The sequence below is a fragment of the Enhydra lutris genome, unplaced genomic scaffold, assembly GCF_002288905.1.
Source record: "Enhydra lutris kenyoni isolate GAN:26980312 unplaced genomic scaffold, ASM228890v2 scaffoldscaffold77, whole genome shotgun sequence".
Taxonomy (NCBI): Eukaryota; Metazoa; Chordata; class Mammalia; order Carnivora; family Mustelidae; genus Enhydra; species Enhydra lutris.
The window spans coordinates 6,025,414-6,046,243 of record NW_019154161.1 but is presented as its reverse complement, the minus strand read 5'-3'; the positions used below and the strand labels follow the sequence as shown (position 1 = coordinate 6,046,243).

The 20,830-nt window shown below is 53.2% G+C and overlaps 1 protein-coding gene and 1 pseudogene across 2 annotated transcripts; both read left to right on the top strand.

The window, feature by feature from the left end:
- Positions 1-3,460: 3,460 nt before the first annotated feature.
- LOC111160618 (poliovirus receptor) lies at positions 3,461-18,093 on the top strand. Of its 2 annotated transcripts, XM_022523830.1 has the most exons (8): positions 3,461-3,735; positions 6,310-6,669; positions 9,979-10,281; positions 10,798-10,915; positions 13,350-13,498; positions 14,353-14,481; positions 15,996-16,027; positions 16,545-18,093. In XM_022523830.1, the coding sequence occupies exons 1-8, from the start codon at positions 3,648-3,650 to the stop codon at positions 16,617-16,619; spliced, it is 1,254 nt and encodes a 417-aa protein (XP_022379538.1). In that variant the 5' UTR covers positions 3,461-3,647; the 3' UTR covers positions 16,620-18,093. The 2 variants fall into 2 exon arrangements, with proteins under 2 accessions (XP_022379538.1, XP_022379539.1); XM_022523831.1 differs by lacking the exon at positions 14,353-14,481.
- Positions 6,689-8,633, top strand: LOC111160571 (annotated as a pseudogene).
- Positions 18,094-20,830: the final 2,737 nt, after the last annotated feature.

Genomic DNA, 20,830 nt, shown 5'->3' with positions numbered 1-20,830 from the left:
CTCTGATTAGTCACCAGTGGTAGAAGTAGGCTGGGGAGGGCAGGTTTCAATTCCTTCCTTGGGCTGTGAGAGGCCTGTGGGATTTGGAAAGAACAAAGAGGGAACAACCTTGGGGAGGCACCAGTACACCCCTGCAAGGCAGTGGACGTGAGGGAGCTGGCCGGAGATGTCGGACAGGAAATGATCTCAGGATCGTGGTCTGGTAACCAGCCGGTGTTTGGGGAAGGGCAGGCAGGTGGTGGTGGTTTGGGGATTTCTTTCCATCTTTTTTCCTGCCTAGCCTCAGAGTGTAGAAGATGAAAATTCTGCCCCAGGACACCAAGAATAGTTTCTGCCATTTGTGGACCACCTGAACAAATTTACTTGTTTAACCATATAACTTACTTGCAAATAACTTATTCAATCATCATCACACAATTTCTTGATCCTCTGTTTTACAGATGAGAAAAAAAGGAGGCAAGAGAAATGATCCAGGTTGTTTAGGATCACCAGCTACTACGAATTGGTGAAACCAGAATTTGAAGCAAAAGAGTAACTCTCTGGACCCCCACTCCCTTCCCTCCCTCCCCTCTCCCTGCTCTCTTTCTCCCTTCTCCACCCCTCCCCTCTCCCCTGCCCCTTTTCTCCCTGTCTACTCTTTCTGCCCCCCCCCCTTCCTCCCCTACCCAGCCTCCAGGTTCCTACGTCAAAGCCTTGGGACAAAGCTTCGCATCTGAAATTCTGGAAACTCCAGTTTACTGTCATGCGGGTCCCAGGGTGGTAAGCCCTGGACTGCCACCCTCTACCTTGCCGGTAAGAGCACTGGACGACAATCTGGCGATGTCCCCCCAAAACACAAGTGTGCATGCCCTCGGACCCAGCCAATCAGCTTCTAGAAACTACCGTGGACCTGACTGCATCCCACACCAGGGGAAATGGCGTGGACACGGTTTCTCTCGGCGCCTCCCTCTGCACGGGCGAAGCAATGGAAATACCCAAAAGGAGAGGTTCAAAACTGATGGTGTGTTTGAACACAGGAACGGTTCGACTAAAGGAGAGTGGTTTCAAGGAGATCCCAGACCAACCCTAGGGCTCAGAGGTGGGGAGGGGTCCCGGCAGGGGCTGTCTAGGGAATAGTAGAACACCTTGCCTCAGCCTACCCATTCCAACTGGCAACAATCCCCCACCCCACCCCATGATGCCCTCATTGAGGTTCATCCAGACCTAAAAGAAGACATTTACTTGAATTCAGGGATTTTTATAGCATGGGTATTTTGGCCTTCCCAAGTATCTATTGACCCAACTATTTGGGGGCGAGGGGGTGACCAGAAATACCAGCCACCGAAGGCCCTCCCCCTCCCACTGACCTTCCTGTCATCCCAGCCCCATTCCGAAGCCCTCCCTTTTCTTGACCCCACCTCTGGTTCCATCCTTAACCTTCACCACATCTCTGACCCTTGGCTCTGCCTTGACCCCACTTTTGCGCTTCAGTGACCGAGGGCAGGTATCATTCCCTTTACGTGCCCGTTGTTTAGGACCAGGGTTCTGATGGCCTGTTTTCAGACCCAGGCTCCATTCCTGTCAAAGAGGAGTCAGATGTCCAGGGGCGAAGAGGTAGAGTATGGGATGAGGTGGGCCCCAGATCTGAAGCTCAAACATCAGAGGAGGAGGGGGCAGCCTCTGCCCAACCAAGCTCTGCGAGGAGGCTCCCCACGTGCGGTAGCTGGGGAGCCCTGGAGGAGGGGGAACCCCAGAGGGTGACAGCACGGTCCACAGGAGGAACGCAGTAGCAGCCACAGGTTCCGGATTCAGAGAGAACTCAGCATCCCAGAACGAGAGTGCCAGAAAATTCAGAGATTTCCCAGTGACTAGCGTCTGTGTTTCCATTCAGAAATTCACCCACATCCAGGGCGAGACACCGGGCATCAGAACCACCCTCCCACGGCCATGCGCCATCAGTGAACACTAGCTCCAAGTCAAAGACGTCGGCGGGATCACAAAAGCCTCCAAACCGGCCAAAGCCTAAAAGGAGTTGTCTAGAAAGATAGAGGGATGTCACAGAACAAGAGTGAGAGCTGCTGGGCGGGGGCGGGGGGGGGACCACCAACTATAGCCAGGATAGACAGAGCTGGGGAGAAAGCCGTCTCCCAAGCTCTGTGTCTGAGTACAGTTCCCTGCGTCTCTCTGTCACCTCTCAGTTCTCTCTCATCTCTCTCTATGCTGTGTCTGCCTCTCCTCTCTCTCAGTCTCTCATCTTGTGTCTCTCTCTTTGTATGTTTTTCTCTCTCCCTACTTCCCAATCACTGCCTCTGAGTGTCTCTGTTTCTCTCCTCTCCTCTCTCCCTCCCTCATCCTTCTCCCTGTTGTATGTGACCCTGGGACCATCATCACCACCAAACAGGACAGTGTTCTCTGCATTCATTTGTTAATACCTGTTTCCCTCCAGTAGAAGGTGGGCTTCACCAAGGCAGAGATTTTTGTCTGTGTTATGTTCTGCCGCCTTCCCTGTGCCAGGAATAGGGCCTGATTCAATAAATTGATGTTGAATGCAGAATGGGTGAATCATCGTTCTCGCCAACATGATTATTCAGTGATATCTGTAAAAACACTGATACTGGTTGTTACTGGTATAGCTACTGCCTATCAAGTGCAAACGGTAAAACCAGGAATCGGGCTAAGCAGTTACTTTTCAGCCTTACAAACCCTCCTGTGTAGGTGAGTCCTGTCATCGTGCCCATTTTTCAGATGAGGAAAGCGAGGGAAGCAACTCGCCCAGTATGAGCCCAGGCCTTGTCTGACTCCAAAGTCCAGAGGGTTTAGGCCTGGTGGTTAAGAACTCGGGATCTACCCCAATGGTAGGTTGGAATGTCAGCTGTGGCCCTTAGCAGCCTTGACCTTTAAAAAGTGAAGTAAGTCAGTGAGAAAAAGACAAATACTAAATGGTTTCATTTAGGTGGAATTTAAGAAACAGAACACGGTGGTGGGGTGGGGGCCGGGGGAGACAGGTTCTTCAGTACAGAGAAGGAACTGGGGGCTGCCAGAGGGGAGGTGAGTGGCCGGTAATGGGGGAAACAGGTGAGGGGGACTGAGAGCACCCTTGTCACGGGCGAGTACCGAGAAATGTACATAAGTATTGAATCATAGGGGCGCCTGGGTGCTCAGTGTGTTAAAGCCTCTGCCTTGGGCTCAGGTCATGATCCCAGGGCCAGGGATAGAGCCCCGCATCCGGCTCTCTGCTCAGCTGGGAGCCTGCTTCCTTTCTCTCTCTCTCTCTCTGCCTGCCTCTCTGCCTACTTGTGATCTCTGTCAAATTAAAAAAAAAAAGTGTTAAATCATTATACTATACACCTGAAATTAATACAACACTGTGCTTATTACGCCTCCATAAAAAAGAAACCACCCGCTAGATCCTGGGCGGTGTCTAGGGTGGCGCAGGCGCAGAGGCAGCCCCCCACCCCACCCCCCCTCGCAGGGCCGGTCTTGGCGGGGGGAGATCGGGGAACTTCCCACGCGCCTGCTCGCTCTGGCAGGCTGGGGTGCCTCGGGGTCTAGACTGCAGCTCCCAGTCGGCGGCGGCGGACGAGGGAGAAGGAGCCCAACAAACCAGGGAGGAGGCTCGTCCGGAGCGGAGCGGCGGAGCGGCGACCCAGCTGCGGGAGGAACCCAGTATGGTGCTGCCGCCAGAGCTGCCGCCGTTACTGCTGTCGCTGCCGCCGCTGTTACTGCTGTCGCTGCCCTGGGTGCCCACGGAAGCCAGTAAGTGACACTTCCCCCCAGCGCGGCGTTGTAGCCGCGGCTCCCCCTCTCCCCCCCGCACTGGCAGGATGGTCCGCCTCCCCCAGGGCTGGAGGAACAGAACGGGGAGGGACCCCAGCCTCCCAGAAAGCAGCCGGAGTTCCTTACGGTAGAACCGTCAGTCAGTCTAGGAAAGCCGAGAATGAATGACACATGCCCGGACACCTCACCTCTTGCTCCTGCTCACGGCAGCCAGACCCCAAAGGCTGGGCCCACTGACCTCATCAGAGAATGCTTGATGGGGGCGGGGGGGGGGGAGTAGAAGAGGGCAGGAGCACATAACCTCTTCCCCCTTCTGACCCCAAATGTTTGGCTCTAAGTCATGGCCATTCATTTATCCATGCAGCTGGGCAGTTCATCCCACACACATTCACCGAGTGTCTCACAATGTTCCAGACCCTGGGGATATAGCTCTGAAGTCAGACGGCCTGGGTTTCAAAAGAGCTTTTGGCATTTAATACCTGTGTGAGCTCAGGAAAGTTTTAGGGAAACTAAAACTGTTTCCCTAAAAAGTGTTTCCCTAAAAAGTGTTGGGGATGGGGGGATGGAGATTCTACCTACCTTCTAAGACTCTTTCTTGGGTGGATGCCGATCAAAGTTGGACGCACTGGGTAAGAACAATAATGACATGGTAATTCAGATGAACAATATTAATTCTGAATGCAGACTTGGGGAAGCCACAGTTGATCATCTCAGCATTTCCCAAAAGGTGATTCCCAGAACTCTGGGCACTTCTCCAGAAAAGAGGGGCCCAAGGCTCAAGGACTTCACAGAGAGCCACCAACCCAAACCTCTTAAGGAGATTCCCAATATGAGCCCCACTGTGGCCTCCATTCGGAGAAGGGAAGCAACTTGCCCAAGGCACCAGCAAGAAGTAGCAGCTCCAATGAGTGAACCAAAATAGTGGACGGAGCCCCCCTCTGCCAGGACGGGAGAGCCTGGTGCCCAGGAGCAGGGGCGCAGGGTAGACCTAGGCAAATGGCTTGACCCTCGGAGGTGCACCTGACCTCTCTGTCCAGTGGGGATGAAAATACGAGTGCTCATCTCACGGGGTCGTGGAGAGGGTTGGGGGAGGCCACTTGTAAGGAAACAGCTTTGGTGTCTGGCACAGAGGAGGCACTTGAGTGTGGTCGTTACGCTTCACCCAATGTCGTCTTCATGGCAACCTTGCCAGGGACGAGACCTGCCATCAGGTGGACGAAAGCCCCAGAGAAGGAGACCCGCGTACCCAGAGCCACACAGCACATCAGTGACACAGCCGGCATTCAGACCCACGCTAGCAGGCTCCCCACTCTCCAATTGCCTGTGTCCGAACCGTGCCCTCCTCCACACAGCATGCTCTAGGCACCCGTCTGCTACTTCCCAGCTTCCTCTTCCTCGTAACACAATAATTACAATATTCACCTTGACAGAGTTGTTGACACATGCTAATCCCTCTAGATAGATTTCATTGCCTCGTCCACCCAGCAACCATATCATGCTCTAACCACCCCCAGTTTACAGATGACAAAACTGAGATTCAGAGAAGTGACACCACCCACGCACAGTCTCACAGCGGCTGCTGCTAGCAGTACCAGAATTCAAAACCCTTACCTCCTTCCCACCTCCTCCATTCTCTTTTTTATTACTAGTAAGAATGGACAGCATTGTGTTTATTAATAGCAGTATGTGCCAAGACATATTGAGGACCTACTATGTGCTGAGGCCTGAGCCTGAAAGATTTTAATATGGAGCCCGGTGGGTTAGAGGTCAGGACTCCTGAGCGCAGACCGCAGGGTTCAAATCCCCCTTTGGCCATTTACCTTCTCTGTGACCTGGAGGAAACGATTCTGTGCCTTGGTTTCCCCATCTATAAAGTGAGGGTGATGGTAGTGTTTGCTTCAAGGAGCTGTTTAAGGACTAAACCCTGAGAGATGCGTGAAGCACTGAGAACAGCCTGTGCATGTTAACTGTTATTAGTCCCACATTACAAACTAGGAAAAAGAATCAGAGAGGTTAGGTAACCTGCCTGAAGCCTCACAGCAGAGATCGGAAGGATCCAAAATCCTTGGGTTATAATTGCCTCCCTTCTTGTGCCAGGATCCCCTACAAACCTTCTCCCAATTGGGGTCCATGCATAGCAATAATAATAATATCATATTTCATGGATTCTAGGACTTAGATATGCTGTGCCTTTTCCCACCCCTCAGTCAGAGTTCCTGTAAATGACAGAGTCACAGTGGCCTTGATGACAGTGAGCTGATGGAAACGCTCTGGAACTAGATAGTGGTGGTAGTTACATGCACAGCTCAATGGCACGAACAGTGCACTTTAAAATGGTTTAAATGGCAGATTTACGTTTTCAACCTCAGTATGGACCACAATTTAAAGCGTCGATGGGGAAATACGGTAATCACAGCCCCGCGAGGCTGCTCGGACGCAGACAGGGAGCAGCAGACCCAGTCCAGCCCGGGGAAGGGTGAGTGGCCTCCCGGGCGCCCCTCGGCATCCCGACCTCGGACGCCCGGGTCTGACCCGCCCGCGTTTGCCCCGCAGGGACCGCGACGGTCGGCGTGCTGGCGCCCCGGGAGGTGAGCGGCCTCCTGGGCGACACGGTGGAGCTGTCCTGCAAACTGCCGCCGCTGGAGCACGAGGTGCATGTGACGCAGGTGACATGGACGCGGCAGGACGCAGCGGGGAACGAGCTCAACGTGGCGGTCTTCCACCCCATACAGGGCGCCAGCTTCCCAGAGCCCGGCCGGTTGGAATTTGTGGGCGCTAGGCCGGGCCTGGAGCTGCGGGACGGGTCGCTGGCCCTGCGGGGGTTGCGCGCCCAAGATGAAGCCAACTACACCTGCCGCTTCGCCACGTTCCCCGAGGGCAGCAGGAGCGCACGCACTTGGCTCCGCGTGCTCGGTGAGGGCGGGGGCGGGGAAGAGGCAGGGCGGGCACGGGGGGATGGAGCGGGGAGATTTTGTGGGGACCAAAGGAGGAGATGGGGCAATGATGGGGGGGTGGAAGGGGCTGTAGGCTAGGAAGAGATGTGGGATCCTGGAGAGTAAGGTTAAGCTCTTGCAGACTGAGGGCAGAGCGTGGGGGTGGTGGATAAGAAGGGGGGACAGGTAGAGTCCTGGCAGGGGACTGGGAAGCCTGGAGGCCAGGGTTTGCCTCCCGGTTGGCTACCACCAGCTTGGCAAACGCCTTCATCTCAGACTCTCCTTTCCTCGCCTGTAAGGTATGGTTAGTTACAAGAGTGCTGTCCTCAGAAAGCTGTCCCTAGGGTCTCGGGAGTTTATCCAGCTGAACCTTAGAACAGAGGCCCCTGTGAGCTCCTGATGGCTGTCAATCACTGTTACTCCCTTTGGTGAGGAAGGGAGAGTTGAAATACACAGACAGGAAGGAGGGCCATTCTGACACCCAGGCGAAGAGGCTTTCCCCACCATGGGTCCAGATGCCCCCAGGCATTGTCATGGACTCAAGGTTCCTGTTCCCCAGCAGAACATTTCCTCTTTGAAATTGAGTAAGTCCCTACGCCTCTGGGAAGGAGGGATCACCCTGAGGATTAGTAAGAGCTGATGCGTACTTACTGGTACTTTCCCTCCCCGTGCTGGGAAGGCATCCAGGCCCTTACAAGACTGACTCCTGCACCGTTAAGTCCTTGGAACGGTGCCCACAGCGCCCAGCCAAAGGCAGCGCTTTCAACAAATCTGGGACTTCAGGTCTTCGGGTTGAGAGTAACCCAGAACCAGTGAGCAGCCCCGGGGCCAGGGGCCGGGCTCCCAGCATCTAGCGACTGCTTGTCAGGCAGCCTGGGCTGGATGCCAAGGATGCTATACTGAGTTTCCTGTTAGCGGGGACTTTGCTGGGGCTGGAGGGGGGGGACATGAAGGATGGCAGCTCGTGGTGGCTTCAAAGCTGTTCTGGCGGATTTCAGTGGCACACTTCACACTGAAGGTGCAGCTGTCCCAGGCGCACGGGACACTCTTAAAAGGTCATGTGGCACTTCCATTGTGGTTAGGTGTGTGATGAGTACCAGGCAAGAGAGGAAGCAAGACCTGTTGGAAAGGTGGGAAAAAATTGTTGTTTGAGATCTCTGCCGCTAAGATAACTTCTCCTCTGGCTGCCGCCAGAAATTTAGTAGAGCAGAGGGGCACCTGGGCGGCTCAGTCAGTGGAGCGCCTGATGCTTGATTTCGGCTCAGGTCATGATCTCAGGGTCATGAGATCGAACCCCGTGTCAGGCCCCATGCTGGGCACGGAAACTTCTCGGGATTCTGTCTTTCCCTCTGTCCCGTCCCACCCCTGCACAAGACCTCACTCATGCTCTCTCTCTCTCTCTCAAAAAAAAGAAAAAATTTAGTAGACCAGAAACAAGTTGGACCTATGCTACTAGACGATAGGGCACTACCCGATTCCAAAAGACACAAATGAGTCATCCTAACCCTGTGGTCATAGGGTTGGCATCAGAACATTTTCATTATCAAATTCTGCAAGGAGCTTTCTGGTTACTCCCAGAGGGGGCGCCTCTGATAGCACTCTACCAAGCCAGGGGCGCTGGCCATGAACCTGAGGAGGTCACTGTGATAGCAGACCTTGGTGGGGCTCAGAACGTCAGCATGCTGGTACCTTAGTAACAACTGGGAAATATCAAGCCGCCCATGAAGAAAAAAGTTAATCTACCTCCTTAACTTTGGAGAGCTTCCCTCCGGTTGTAGGCCACATTCTGCAGCATCTACTGTGATCCCTTAGGCGAATCAGAGGCAACTGGAAACACAGCTTTTCATGTCTACAATGAATCCCTCCCCAGCTCCACGCCAAAGTAGATAGACCCAGACCAATCTTCCTCTACTCTATGTTAATCAAAAAGAAAGGTGCTGAATTGCAGCAGCCCCTAAACCTTGCTTACGTCTTTTATTTTATTTTTGTAAAAGATAATGAGACCCAAAGAAAGGGAAGGGTGAGATTTCATGCTATGCTTTCACATTCATCAGTGAGGCAGGGCTGGGAGGGGGTCTCCCCTCCAGGAAATCGAGTTCTCTGCTACCTCCTCGCTGGTACCCTGGGAGTGAGGAGTGTTCCAATTGTGGATAAAATTGAAGGGCATTTTGCAAATTATAAAATAATGCATTTTTGAAAAGCACATTTGGCTGTTGTTTTGACTGAGTTCAGCTGTGAAATCCATCAGACGTGCCAAGCAAAGCACAAATTGGGAAAAGCAAAATAAATCGAACTTGAGCCCAAGCGATAGAGGGAATTTGCTTGAACAGAAGTGGACAACTGGATTGTCTAGTAGATTATTCCCAGCACCTGTGATTTCCTTTTCTCTTCATTAGCTGGAGATGACTAATTTAAATTTAGAAGCTGATTTTAACTTACAATTTCCATGAATAAACTATTCATTGCAGATGCCTATTATACTATGTAACCATTGTTTTGGAAATTTTGTGTAAAATTAAAACTACCAGTATTTTACCAAAAAAAAAAAAAAGACAAAAAACCCACAACTAGTGAGTCAAATTTAAGAGAAATCTCCAGTCAATAATAACACTACAGTAACAAGTAATAAAGAGGAAGGAACCAAGCGGAGCCCCGGGTTTGGGAATTACCAGAATAATGAAGAGATGGTCACACGAGGGGTTTGGAGTGGAAGCCCAGCTCTGTTCGGTAGAACTGTGTGACCTCAAGCCTGTCTTCCCTTCTCAACCTCCACACAACTGCTCAGCCCTCCCCTCCTCCATGAAGCCCTCCTTCACCACTCCCCCAACATTGAGACACCCCTTCTGGGCTCCCCCATCCCAGCTTTGCCCATTCTGGGTTGCCGCTCTCTGAGGAAGTCTGTCTTCCCGTTGGACTGTATACCCCCTAAAGGCAGGGCTGGGGGCTGCCTCGGGCATTGCTGGGTCCCCAACATCGCCCACCCTCCAGCCAGGCACTGTATTCCATTCCCAATAATAATAGCAGCATTTCCTGAGCATGTATTATGCGCCAGGTACCATCTTGGGAGCTTTACCTGCATGTTCTCATTGCCTGTGATCCTGTCCTTATCTCCCATTGACAAAGAAACTGAGCACAGACATACCCATAGCCACCCAACAGCTCGGGGACGGAGCTAGGATTTGAACCCGGACCTCCAGTGCACTCACCTAGCTGCCCCCCTCTGCTGGTGTGCTGTTTGCTGAAAGACCGCAGGCGAGGACTCACCAGTCCTTTTTGCTCTTGTCCGCAGCCCAGCCGGAGAACAAGGCCGAGGCTGAGGAGGTTCCACTCAGCCCACTCAGCCCGGAGCCTGTGCCTGTGGCCCGCTGCGTCTCCAGTGAGGGCCGCCCCCCTGCCCAGGTCTCCTGGTCACACCTGGATGGGAAGACCAATGAGAGCCAGGTGCCAGGACACCAGCCTGGCACGTACACCGTCACCAGCTTCTTAATCGCAACACCCTCAAGCCAGACAGATGGCAAGCCTGTCACCTGCAGAGTGGAACACGAGAGCTTCAAGGAGCCCATCCTGCTGCCTGTGACTCTCAATGTGCCTTGTGAGTGCGCCCAGATGTGAGCAAGGACAAGGACCACTATCCCGCTGTCTCCACCACTACCCCCACATTGTCTACTGGGGCCCATGGGGACTTTGAAAATCTTCCCTGTTGATCATATTTGGGGTGGATAAACAGCAGCAGAGGCAGGGTGATCCAGGATTCTTCCCAGCAGGACTTGTCAGAGCCTTGAATGTGCTCCTGTATGTGATGGGTGTCCAAGAGCCTTTTCTCACAGGACACCCATGCCATGCCAGGACTTGGCTACCCAGGAAAATGACTAGAGAGAAACAGATCCCCAAAAGCCTTCTCAGCACCCCACTACCTCCCACCCTGCCAAGGACTTCTGGCCTTCTCTGCTCTGAGGGAATCCATTACCCAAGACTCCTCACAGCCCTCTCTGTCTTGGGCTGTTCCTGAAACCCACTGAAGCCTTTTCTCGTTATGACATGCTCCCACATATCTTTAGGCCCCTCTGAAGGGTCCCCGTCTTTGAGCCTGTGTGTCTGTTTCCCTCAGACCCCCCAGAGGTCTCCATCTCCGGCTTTGATGACAACTGGTACCTTGGCCGCAGGGAGGTCGCTCTGAGCTGTGACGTCCGCAGCAAACCGGAGCCCACGGACTATGACTGGAGCACGTGAGTCCTGGGTGGACATGGGCCGACCTGGGCCCCTGGGTCCTGAGGGAGTCAGGTCCTGAGTCTGAGGGAGGAGGGGCTGGGGGCAGGACTCCTGGGTCTGAGGGAGGAGGAAGCTGGGGGCCTGGACTCCTGGGTCTGAGGGAGGAGAGGGCTGGGAGCCTGGATTCCTGAGTCTGAGGGAGGAGGAGGCTGGGGGCCTGGACCACTGAGTCTCAGGGAGGAGACTGGTACAAGAAAGTGAAAAGAGAGAAGTGGAGTCTAGGCCGCAGTAGGATTTCTGTCTCGTATGCACAGTTTATGAGGCGGTTTAGGGCAGGTTCACCATTATACCTGCTCTTTTTGGCTGTCTGCTGTGTGCCAGTGGTCACCTTATCCCATGTGACCCCCACACCTCAGGCACAGGCAGCGCCGTCACCGTGCCCGGGGTTAAAGATGAGTCGGGCCCCAGTAGGTGCCATCACCTGCCTGGGTCCCAGGGCCACAAGGGTGCAGAAGTGGCTCCACATTGATCCTCCTAACGTCTGGGTTTGGCCACCTCCGCGGTCACCTCATGTAACCCACCCAGTCACTTCTGGTAGAGTGGGTGCCATCCCCACTGTCTTGATGAGGAAGCTCAGAGCACTCCGATTCCCTCAAGTTCAGACCAAGGCTAGGATGCAGAGCGGGGAAAGAAAAAGGCAAGGGGATCGATTGTTTTACACGCTCCTTATCAGGCTCTTGTTCTTATTCTAAATAACTTACGGCCATTGTAGAAACTTCAGACAATCCGGTTATGAGCAAAAAGAAGATCTGTAGTCAAGTGTCCAGAAATATATACCACTACCCTTTGTTACACAGCCCTCCTGCCGTTTGTTCTCTACCTTTCTCAGCAAAAACTGTGCCACAGGCACCTTTTTGAAACTTTCCCTCTGTCAGGATCGCCTTCCCGTGTGACCCCATGTAGGTCCCCGTCGCCATGTCCCCCAGCGTTTCATCAGGCCAATCTGTAGATGTACAGAAAAGACGTACGACTTTCCCAACGAGCACTCAGGAACCCACCTGGTGCATTCTCCTGCTTACCTTTTACTGGATTTGCCCAATCGCGTCCATCACTCTGTCCTCTCTCCCCATCCATCCGTCTTCTACCTGTTAGGCATGTCAGAGCCCCCACAGCACCCTTTTCAGTGCTGCTGGGACCCCGTTCCATCCAATGCACATGCTATCAATTATTTAACCAACTCTGGACGGGGCTCACATCCCAGCTTGCAACCCTGCAGATGCCACGGGAGCGCCCGTCCCCCACCAGCCCACCTCTGTGGATAGCCACTGCTACGTCTCTACGGTCAGTCAAGGGAATCATGGTCAAAGGTTTTCCAGTGGTGAAGGCAGACGCCTCTCCCATCCTGCTTCAAAGCACCGTGATCCAAGCCCATGAGCCATGGGGCTGGGTTTCCGTCCAAGCTATGCCGCATGCCCAGAAACCCATGCTTGCGTCTTCTCTGTCCACTAAACTGAAGCGTTTTGACACTTGCTCTGTGCCAGATCACATGGGTCAGTGTATCTTGGTTAATGAAACAGACCAAATTCTCCCCCCTCCTGGTGCTTCCAGTCTAGTGGGGGAGGAAAACAATAGACAAAATAACGCTGTGAAGTCGGTAGTGCGTCAGATGGGGATAAAGGCTGAGTTACAGGTAAAGCGGGGGGGGGGGGGGGGCAGGGGGAATAAGGGGGGGGGGGGTAAAGGGGGTGGGGGGGGGGGGGGGGAGGAGGGGGGGGAGGGAAAGGGGGGGGGGGGGCATTGCAGTTGAAATCAGGGTGGGGGTAATAAAGGTCTTGCTAGGGTGACGTCTGAGCAGAGGACTGAAGGAAAGGAGGATGAGCTGGGCACATACCCAGAAGAGCATTCCAGGCAGAGGGAACAGCATGCAAAGACCCTGAGGTGGGGGTATTCAAAGACCACAAGGAGGCCACCGTGGACATAGAGCAGGGGGAGAGTCACAGACAGCGTGGTCGGTGGTGTCTGCAGCCAGCGTGTGGGGTCTGTGGCTGTGTAGACACTTTGGGTTTATGCTGAGTGAGGTGGGAGCCACAGGAGGACTCTGAACAGTAAGGGAGGTGAACAAGTTCGTTCTAACCAGATCTCTCCAGCCACAGCACGCAGGGCAGAGTGGGGTAGGCATGGGGTGGAGGCAGGGAGTCCTGGGAGAAGGTGGCTGCGGCAGCCCAGGAGCAGGGAGATCAGCCTGGGGTGGTGGCCGAGGAGGCCTGTGGTGTGGTCAGAGTCTGGAGAGGTTTTTCAGATGGGGCGGACGGCACCTGCTGCTTGGAGGGATGTGGGTATGAGAGGAAGAGTCAGGAAATTCCAGGGTTGCTCTCAACTGAGATCAGAGACGTCATGAGTATGCAGTGAGAGCTCACACCTGCCGCTTCCTCCCGCCTCGGTCTCTCCCAGAACCAACGGGACCCTGCCGCCCTCTGCTGTGGCCCAGGGCTCACAGCTCCTGATCCAGACCGTGGATGAGTCCATCAACACGACTTTCATCTGCCAAGTCACCAACGCCCTAGGGACTGGCCAGGCAGAACTGCCCATCCTGGTCAGAGGTGAGGAGCCCCTTGGGTGGCAAGAATAGAGGGACCGAAGGAGGAGGTCACAGCAGGATCCTCTCTGATGGAGGAGTTTGGAGGTGGTTCCTGGTTAAGGGAATCCTCAGACGCAAGAATGCTTTCTGATTCTCATCCATCCCCTAACACCCCTCATGAAAGGACCAATGGAATCAGCTTCAGTCTCATTAACTCACCATCTGTACCACTGGAACCACTGTGCAGCCTCCCGGATACACCCCGTCTGCAAACCCAGGCTTGGATAGCTGTGTGAGGCTTGTCCCCAGGACTCAGAAAGGGCTTTCCAAGCATGTGAGGCAGGAATCTCTATCAGTTGCAAGTGATAGAAGCACAACTCTAAATAGCCTAAGCAAAAATGGGACTTTACTGAAAATGCACCTTCAGGTATGGTTGGATCCAGATGCTCCAACTGTGAAATCCAGGAACTTTCCTTTACATCTCTTGTCTCTGCTTTTCTCTGTGTTCTCAGGGAGGTGAGATGTTCCTCAGCAGCTACAGCCTCCTGTCTCCCCTGTCTAGTAGTCCCAGTTGAAAGAATACACCACTTTCAGTAGCTCTAGCCAAAGTCCCAGGGTTGACTGTCGTTGGCTTAGCTGGGGTCCCAGCAGCCCCGTGAATCTATCCCAACAGCCAAGGAGAATGGAATGCTCTGATCAGCCAGGCCTGGGTCAAAGCCCCGTCCTAGGAACCAGGGGGTGGAGTCAAGTCCACCTGAGACATGACCAGGAGAGGCCGGGCGGTAGCTTCCCTAAAGGATGAGGAATCATGTTTTAGGGGCACGTGAAGACCCCAGGAGCCCCTGAACTTAACCCTGCTTACTTCTTCTCTTCCAGAAGAACCTCCCAACCAGGCACCACAACAAGGCTTGTCTACTCTGGGCATCGCTTTCCTGATAGTGGGAGGCCTAGTCTTTCTGGCCCTGCTGGCCTTCCTGATTCGTTTCTGGCTGTCCAGACGCTCCCGTGAGTCCCTCCTCTTTGGCATATCTCCTGCCTGTCAGCTGAGAATGAGCGTACCCACAGCCGCCATGCTTGGCCACCTACTATGATCTAGACTCATCCCCAAGTACGGCAGCCTCAGACTGAACCCTCAGTTCAGTACCATGGAAGTACCATGAGCTTCCCCTATTTGACACAGGAGGACACTAAGTTTTGGAAAATCCTGCTCACTGGATCATTGATTCCTTTTTGCAAACCTCTGGGGAGGAGGGGCCGTAGCTGGCACCCTGATCCCAGCTCTTAAGGGCCTGATCCTCTTGACTAAAGGGCTCCGCATAGGCTGTTCCCCTGCCTGCAACACCCTCCCCCACGGCTCTTTCGGGTGAAGTCCTTTGGCTTCTTCAGTAGAGCTGAAGAAGAGCTGTTTTGCTGAGCCCTTTCCGGTGCTGAGCACTGAGCCCCACTCTATGGATGAGGAAATGTTTGCTTGCAGAGAGGAGGTCTGCCAACGGGCTCGCAGCCCAAAAGTCAGGAGGAGAGGGCATTTCTGCTGACGACAAAGCTTCTTCCCTCAACCCCTAAACAAAACTGCCTCCTCACATCCCAGCTGGAGGCCTCCTCCTCCAGGAAGCCCTCCCTGATCTCCCAGAGTGAGCCAAACACCTGCTCTGGACTTCCCCCCAGCCCCCACCCAAGGCCTTGCCCCCTCGGGAACGCGCCACTGAGTGGGTACTCATCTATCTCTACAGCGAATTGTGATCCCCAGGAGGGCAGAGCTAGAACTGTCATGGCCACAGCTGTGTCCCCAGCCCTGCCTGCCCCTGCGCCAGGCACACAGGATGCACTTGAGGAAGGGTTTGCCAAGCGTGGCATCTCCGGAGCCAGACTGCCTGTGTCTGTGCCCTCAGTCTACTGCTTTATTAATTGTGTCATCAAGGGCAAATGACCTACTCTCTGTGGCTCAGTTTCCTCCTCTGTGAAATGGGAGTAACCGTCCCTGATCATAAGCTCTCAGGGCAGCATTTGGCACATCGTAAGCAACACGCCGGGCACATGCAGGCTCTGAGTCCGGTTGTCGCCGGTAACAGTGGTTAATCCGAACTCCATGAGAGCAGGGATTGGGGCTGTTTTGCTCATGGCTGTATGTCCGGCATCTAGAAGGCCCCTGGCACAAAGCAGACATTTCCTATTTGCTGAATAAATCCCTGTGTGATGGTTGAGGAAACTGAGGCACAGAGCATCAATTGCCTTAGGTCACACAACTCCTAAAGGACAGAGCTGGGATTTGAAACCTTCTCTCAGGTTGCAGAACCCATGGCGAATAAATATTTATTTATGCTTAATAACTGCACAGATAGCTGGGTGGGGCACATACCCCAGTCCTGTTTTACGCATAACCACTGCGAGGAGTGGCTTCCCCGTGTCAGCAGCAGAACTGGGGCTGAGAATTCAAGGGGCTCCGCCACCCACATGTGTCCTCTCACCATGCTGTCCAGCACTGTCATTCATTCCCGAAACTTCTCCTTCTCTTTCCCTAGGTCGCGACCAACACCGCTCCTCGGCTAATGGCGTGAGTGTGGTGGTGGGGCTGAGGAGGGTGTGGGGCTCTGCACGAACCACAGACTAATTGCATGGACATTCCCAAGGAGGTGACAGGCATCTCTGGGGACCTGTAGCACTTAACCAAACGCCAGCATGGTGTCAGGAGCCAGGTCCTGGATTTTCTCTCCAGATGCCTCGAGCCGTGGTTCCCAACCCTCCTGCCAGGCAGAGTCCCCTGAAAAGTTTGCTTAAAATGCAGGTTCCCGGGCCCTGCCCCCTGAGCATCTGGTCTGGTGGGTCTGTGCTGGGGCCTGAGGATCTGCATTTCCGTAGGTGCTCCTTCCCTCCCCACTCATGACCACACCTTAAGAACTGCCGCCCCAATCACTTCTTGGCCTTTTGGCTAAGCTCAACTGAGGAAGCGCCGCCCTGACTTCCAGGGAGATGGGAGGGAACAGACCCGCAGCTCTTTGCACACAGGGCTCCAGCGGGCAGATTCTGTTTGGAAGGGCCCTGAGGCTAACGTTTTAATATCTGCCTTCTAGCATGTCTCCTATACGGTTGTTGCGGACATCATTGCCAGCTCTTCCGAGGATCCACCGAAAGAGAACACAAAGTGACAGCGTCAGGACTGCTGGAGAGAGAGACTGGGGCCGGCAAGGGCATGGACCTTGCAGCTGGACCCTGGCCCCAGGGAAGGAAACTCCCTCCAAAGAGACGGCCACCCTTCTCAGGCCAGACCTCAAGAATGTCCCATCCACCCTGCACTGCAGTGGCAGGTGCAAGTGCCCCCACGACCCCTCTCAGGTGCATTCATTCACTGGAAGGAATCACAGCACTCAGGAAAGCTGGTGCACTTACGGTTACAGTTTATTACAATGAAGGGATGAAGTTAACAGTCACGTGAGAAGCCGCACGGGGCACTATTCGGGAGAGACCCTACACCAGCTCTCAGTTGCACGGACAGCACTGAATTCTCCCAGCAATGATGTGTGACAACACACAGAGTCTCACCAACCAAAGACGCTCACCTGAGCCTCGTTTTCCAGGGTTTTTATCCGGGGTACATCATTGCAGATGTGGCTGACCAGCCATGGAGCTGACCTTAGTCTCCAGCACCTCCACAGGTCAGGGCCCCCGCTATGAATCACACTGTGAGCATAGACTCTCTGATGCCGCCCACAACCCCAGGCAAAATAAGACTCCCATCAGCCAGAACACTCCAAGGGCTTAGGGTTACCTCCTGGAGCCAGGGGCAAAGGGCCCAATCTCTCTTTGGGCAAGATTAACCCCTTCCTGCCTCATGGAGCCACACAGACTATTCCAACTGCCAGATAATTTTTATAAGAATTTGACCTCTGGCCTTGAGCTTCGAAATCTCTGTATCCATGGCATCCCTTGGTTACAAGAAAGAGCTGCCAACCTTCGTCCAGAAGAGAACCCAAGTCTGGAATTCAGCTGCTTAGAGCTGTTCAAGGAGCAGGAACGATGGCGGACATGAACTTGAAGGATGTGAGATCCTAGCACTTTCTGTCAAGACTCAGGCCACGGGAGATCATCTGTAGCAGCACGCTGGGCTGGACAGGAACCCGGGGAACGGGAGCTAGTCATCCACCAAGGAAAGCAAAGTGTGAAAAACAAGAAGGAAGAGGTCCTGGGGGAGCAGAAGCTACAGCTGTTCAAGACACAAGACAGCCCTCAGACCAGGAAGGATACAGCCCAAGGTCCCGGAGGCAGAGGTGCTCAGATGCAACAGGTCTGTTTCCTATTTTATAACAGACGCTGATCTCGGGAGCAGGAACCAGAATTCCTCTTACAGTGAGACCTGTCTGTTGGGGAAGTACTTGGCAGGATGTAAGGCCGTGGGCCAGGGTGCTAAACTGGAGAGTGAGGCATGAGCTGCTGTGCAAGAGAAAACAAGTTCTTGGGGTCTTCTCTGGATGGAAAGGAGAGTGTGAACAGAGAAGAATGGGAGGAGTGAGGGGCAAGGGCGTGGCAAGGCCCATAGGGCTCCACAGTGTCAGGGAGACGTTGCTGCTACATAAACCCCTGTCCATCCCCAGCCCCAATATTAAAGTTAATTTATTACATCTGGAGTGGCTGTGTGCAAGGGAGGTCTTTTTGTAGGAATTGGGGAGGGGCTGCATTTTGTGTGGACTTTGAGCATGTGGGACAGAACCAGAGGTGTGGGAGCAAGATCCTGAATCGAGGAAGTGTCTGGGGGGCTCAGTCGGTTAAGCATCTGACTCTCGATCCCTGCTCAGGTCTTGATCTCAGGATCATGAGTTCAAGCCCCATGCTGGGCTCCACGGTGGGCATGGAGTCCACTTAGAAAAAGGCGAAAGAAAACTACAGGGACGTGAGCCCCCAGGATTCTCAGACACCCTGGGGAAAGTTCTTCTTATTTATCTCTCTCTCTTTAATATTTTTAACTAGGTCCTATGTAAACACCCCAAATCAAAAGTTATAAAAAGCAAGGGGGGTCTACTTTGAGTTAATTTGCACATAGAGAATAAGGTGAGGGTCCAACTTCACGCTTTTGCTTACAGATATCCAGTTTTGCACAACCTTGTGACTGTGATTAATGCCACAAAACTGTACACTTAAAAATGCCGAAATGGTCAATTTTGTCATCTCTTTTCCCACGATTTTTAAAAGTTGATAATGTAATATACCAAAAACCACCGAATAGTACATCTTATTTTTTTTAAGATTTTTATTTATTTATTTATTTTGTCAGAGAGAGAGAGAGGGAGAGAGAGCAAGCACAGGCAGACAGAATGGCAGGCAGAGGCAGAGGGAGAAGCAGGCTCCCTGCTGAGCAAGGAGCCCAATGTGGGACTCAATCCCAGGACGCTGGGATCATGACCTGAGCCGAAGGCAGCTGCTTAACCAATTGAGCCACCCAGGCGTCCCTACATCTTATTTTTTTAAGAATTTATTTATTGGGTGCCTGGGCTCAGTGGGTTAAGCCTCTGCCTTCAGCTCAGGTCATGATCTCAGGGTCCTGGGATCGAGTCCCACATCGGGCTCTCTGCTGCTGCTTCCTCCTCTCTCTCTCTCTCCGCCTGCCTCTCTGCCTACTTGTGATCTCTCTCTGTCAAATAAATAAATAAATAAGATCTTTTAAAAAAAAGGAATTTATTTATTTATTTGATGGAGAGCACAAGTATGGGAAGCAGCAGAGGGAAAGGGGGAAGCAGGCTCCCTGCTGAGCAAGGAGCCGGATGTGGAGCTCAATCCCAGGACCCTGAGATCAACCTACTGAGCCACCCAGGCACCCTCTGAATAGTACATTTTAGTTGGGGGAACTGTATCACCACATGCATAGTGGCTTCAAACACAAAATTATCTTACAGCTCTGGAGTCCGAAGTCCAGAGTCTCCTGGGGCTAGAATCAAGGTGTCAGCTGGGGCTGGTTCCTCTGGAGGCCCCAGGGGAGAACCCATTTCCTGCCTTTCCGGCTTCTAGAGGTGCGGCCAGCACTGCTTGGCATACAGCCCATCACGTGGCCTTTCCTCCTCCTGCTCCCTCCTTCCTCCTTCCTCCTGTGGCCTTCTCACCTCCCTCTTCCCTTTAAAGATCCCTGCGATTACACCGGCCCCCTCGGGTCATCTAGAATCTAAGTTCCCCGTCTCAAGGTCGTTAACTTAATCACACCTGCAAAGTCCTTTCGCCATATAAGAGAACATATCTTATCTACCACTCCCACCAGAACAACCAAGGCATTGCTTGTCAGGTAAGGTTATTAATGCACAGAGAACAAATAGGTATTGTTTTTTCCGTACTAGGTAGTGTCTTAGACACACCATTCTGCACCTTACTTGTATTAGTAGAGTTTCTGGAAATTCTGATGGAGTGTCTTCAGTTTTTTTACAAAAAGCCACATAGTGGGGCACCTGGGTGGCTCAGTCAGTTAAGCGTCTGCCTTCAGCTCAGGTCATGATCCTGGAGTCCTGGGATGGAGCCCCGTGTCGGACTCCCTGCTCAGCTACGAGTCTGCTTCTCCCTCTCCCTCTGCCTCTGCCCCTTCCCCACCACTTGTGCGCTCTCTCCCTCTCTCCCAAATAAAATCCTTTTTTTTTTTTTTTAAGCCACATAGTTGGATGCCTGGGTGGCTCAGTTGGTTAAGTGTCTGCCTTCAGCTCAGGTCACGACCCTGGGGTCCTGGGATCGAGTCCCACATGGGGCTCCTTGCTCAGCAGGGAGCCTAGTTCTCCCTTTCCTGTTCCCCCTGCTTGTGAGTGTGTGCTCTCTCTCTCTCTGTGTCATACAAATAAAATATTTTTTTAAAATGTAAACCACATAGTAAGTACTCCACAGGAGGATATCCGGAATATTTTTCAACCAAGACCTTACTGAGCAGATGTTTGTAGTATTTCTGCCCCTTTACCATTACAGTGATGTGGGGGGTGGCCTTGTGCCCTGTCACCCCCACCCCCAGCTCATGTTGACACAGGAGTGTAGGACACACTCCTGGAGGTGAAATTCCTAGTCAGAGAGTATGTGCCCCTATTACTGCGATAGATACTGACAAATGGTCCTCCACAGAAGTCTCTGTTCCCAGCAGTGATGGATGCAACTGCTTGTGTCGATGGGGGAAGCATCTGTGGGTTCCACAAAAGCCAGGAGTTGAGAGTGGACCCTGTATTTCAGTGTAGGAGTTGTATAAACTCCACATACGACTGAGAGAACCACGATCATCCATTCTGGACAAGGAAGGGGAGGGGATCTGATGGAGAGACTAAAACAGTCCCCAGCCCTCCCTCTGCGCTGCTCAGACTCTGAGGAAGGGGAGTTCCAGGCCGACACTACCTTGCCTTGAGGGGAG

Bases quoted from the DNA above. Each gene is read 5' to 3' on its own strand.
- LOC111160618 (XM_022523830.1), top strand. From the start codon at position 3,648: ATGGTGCTGCCGCCAGAGCTGCCGCCGTTACTGCTGTCGCTGCCGCCG. The intron at 10,282-10,797 runs GTGAGTGCGCCC...TGTTTCCCTCAG, and splicing joins TGTGACTCTCAATGTGCCTT to ACCCCCCAGAGGTCTCCATC. The intron at 13,499-14,352 runs GTGAGGAGCCCC...CTTCTCTTCCAG, and splicing joins ACTGCCCATCCTGGTCAGAG to AAGAACCTCCCAACCAGGCA.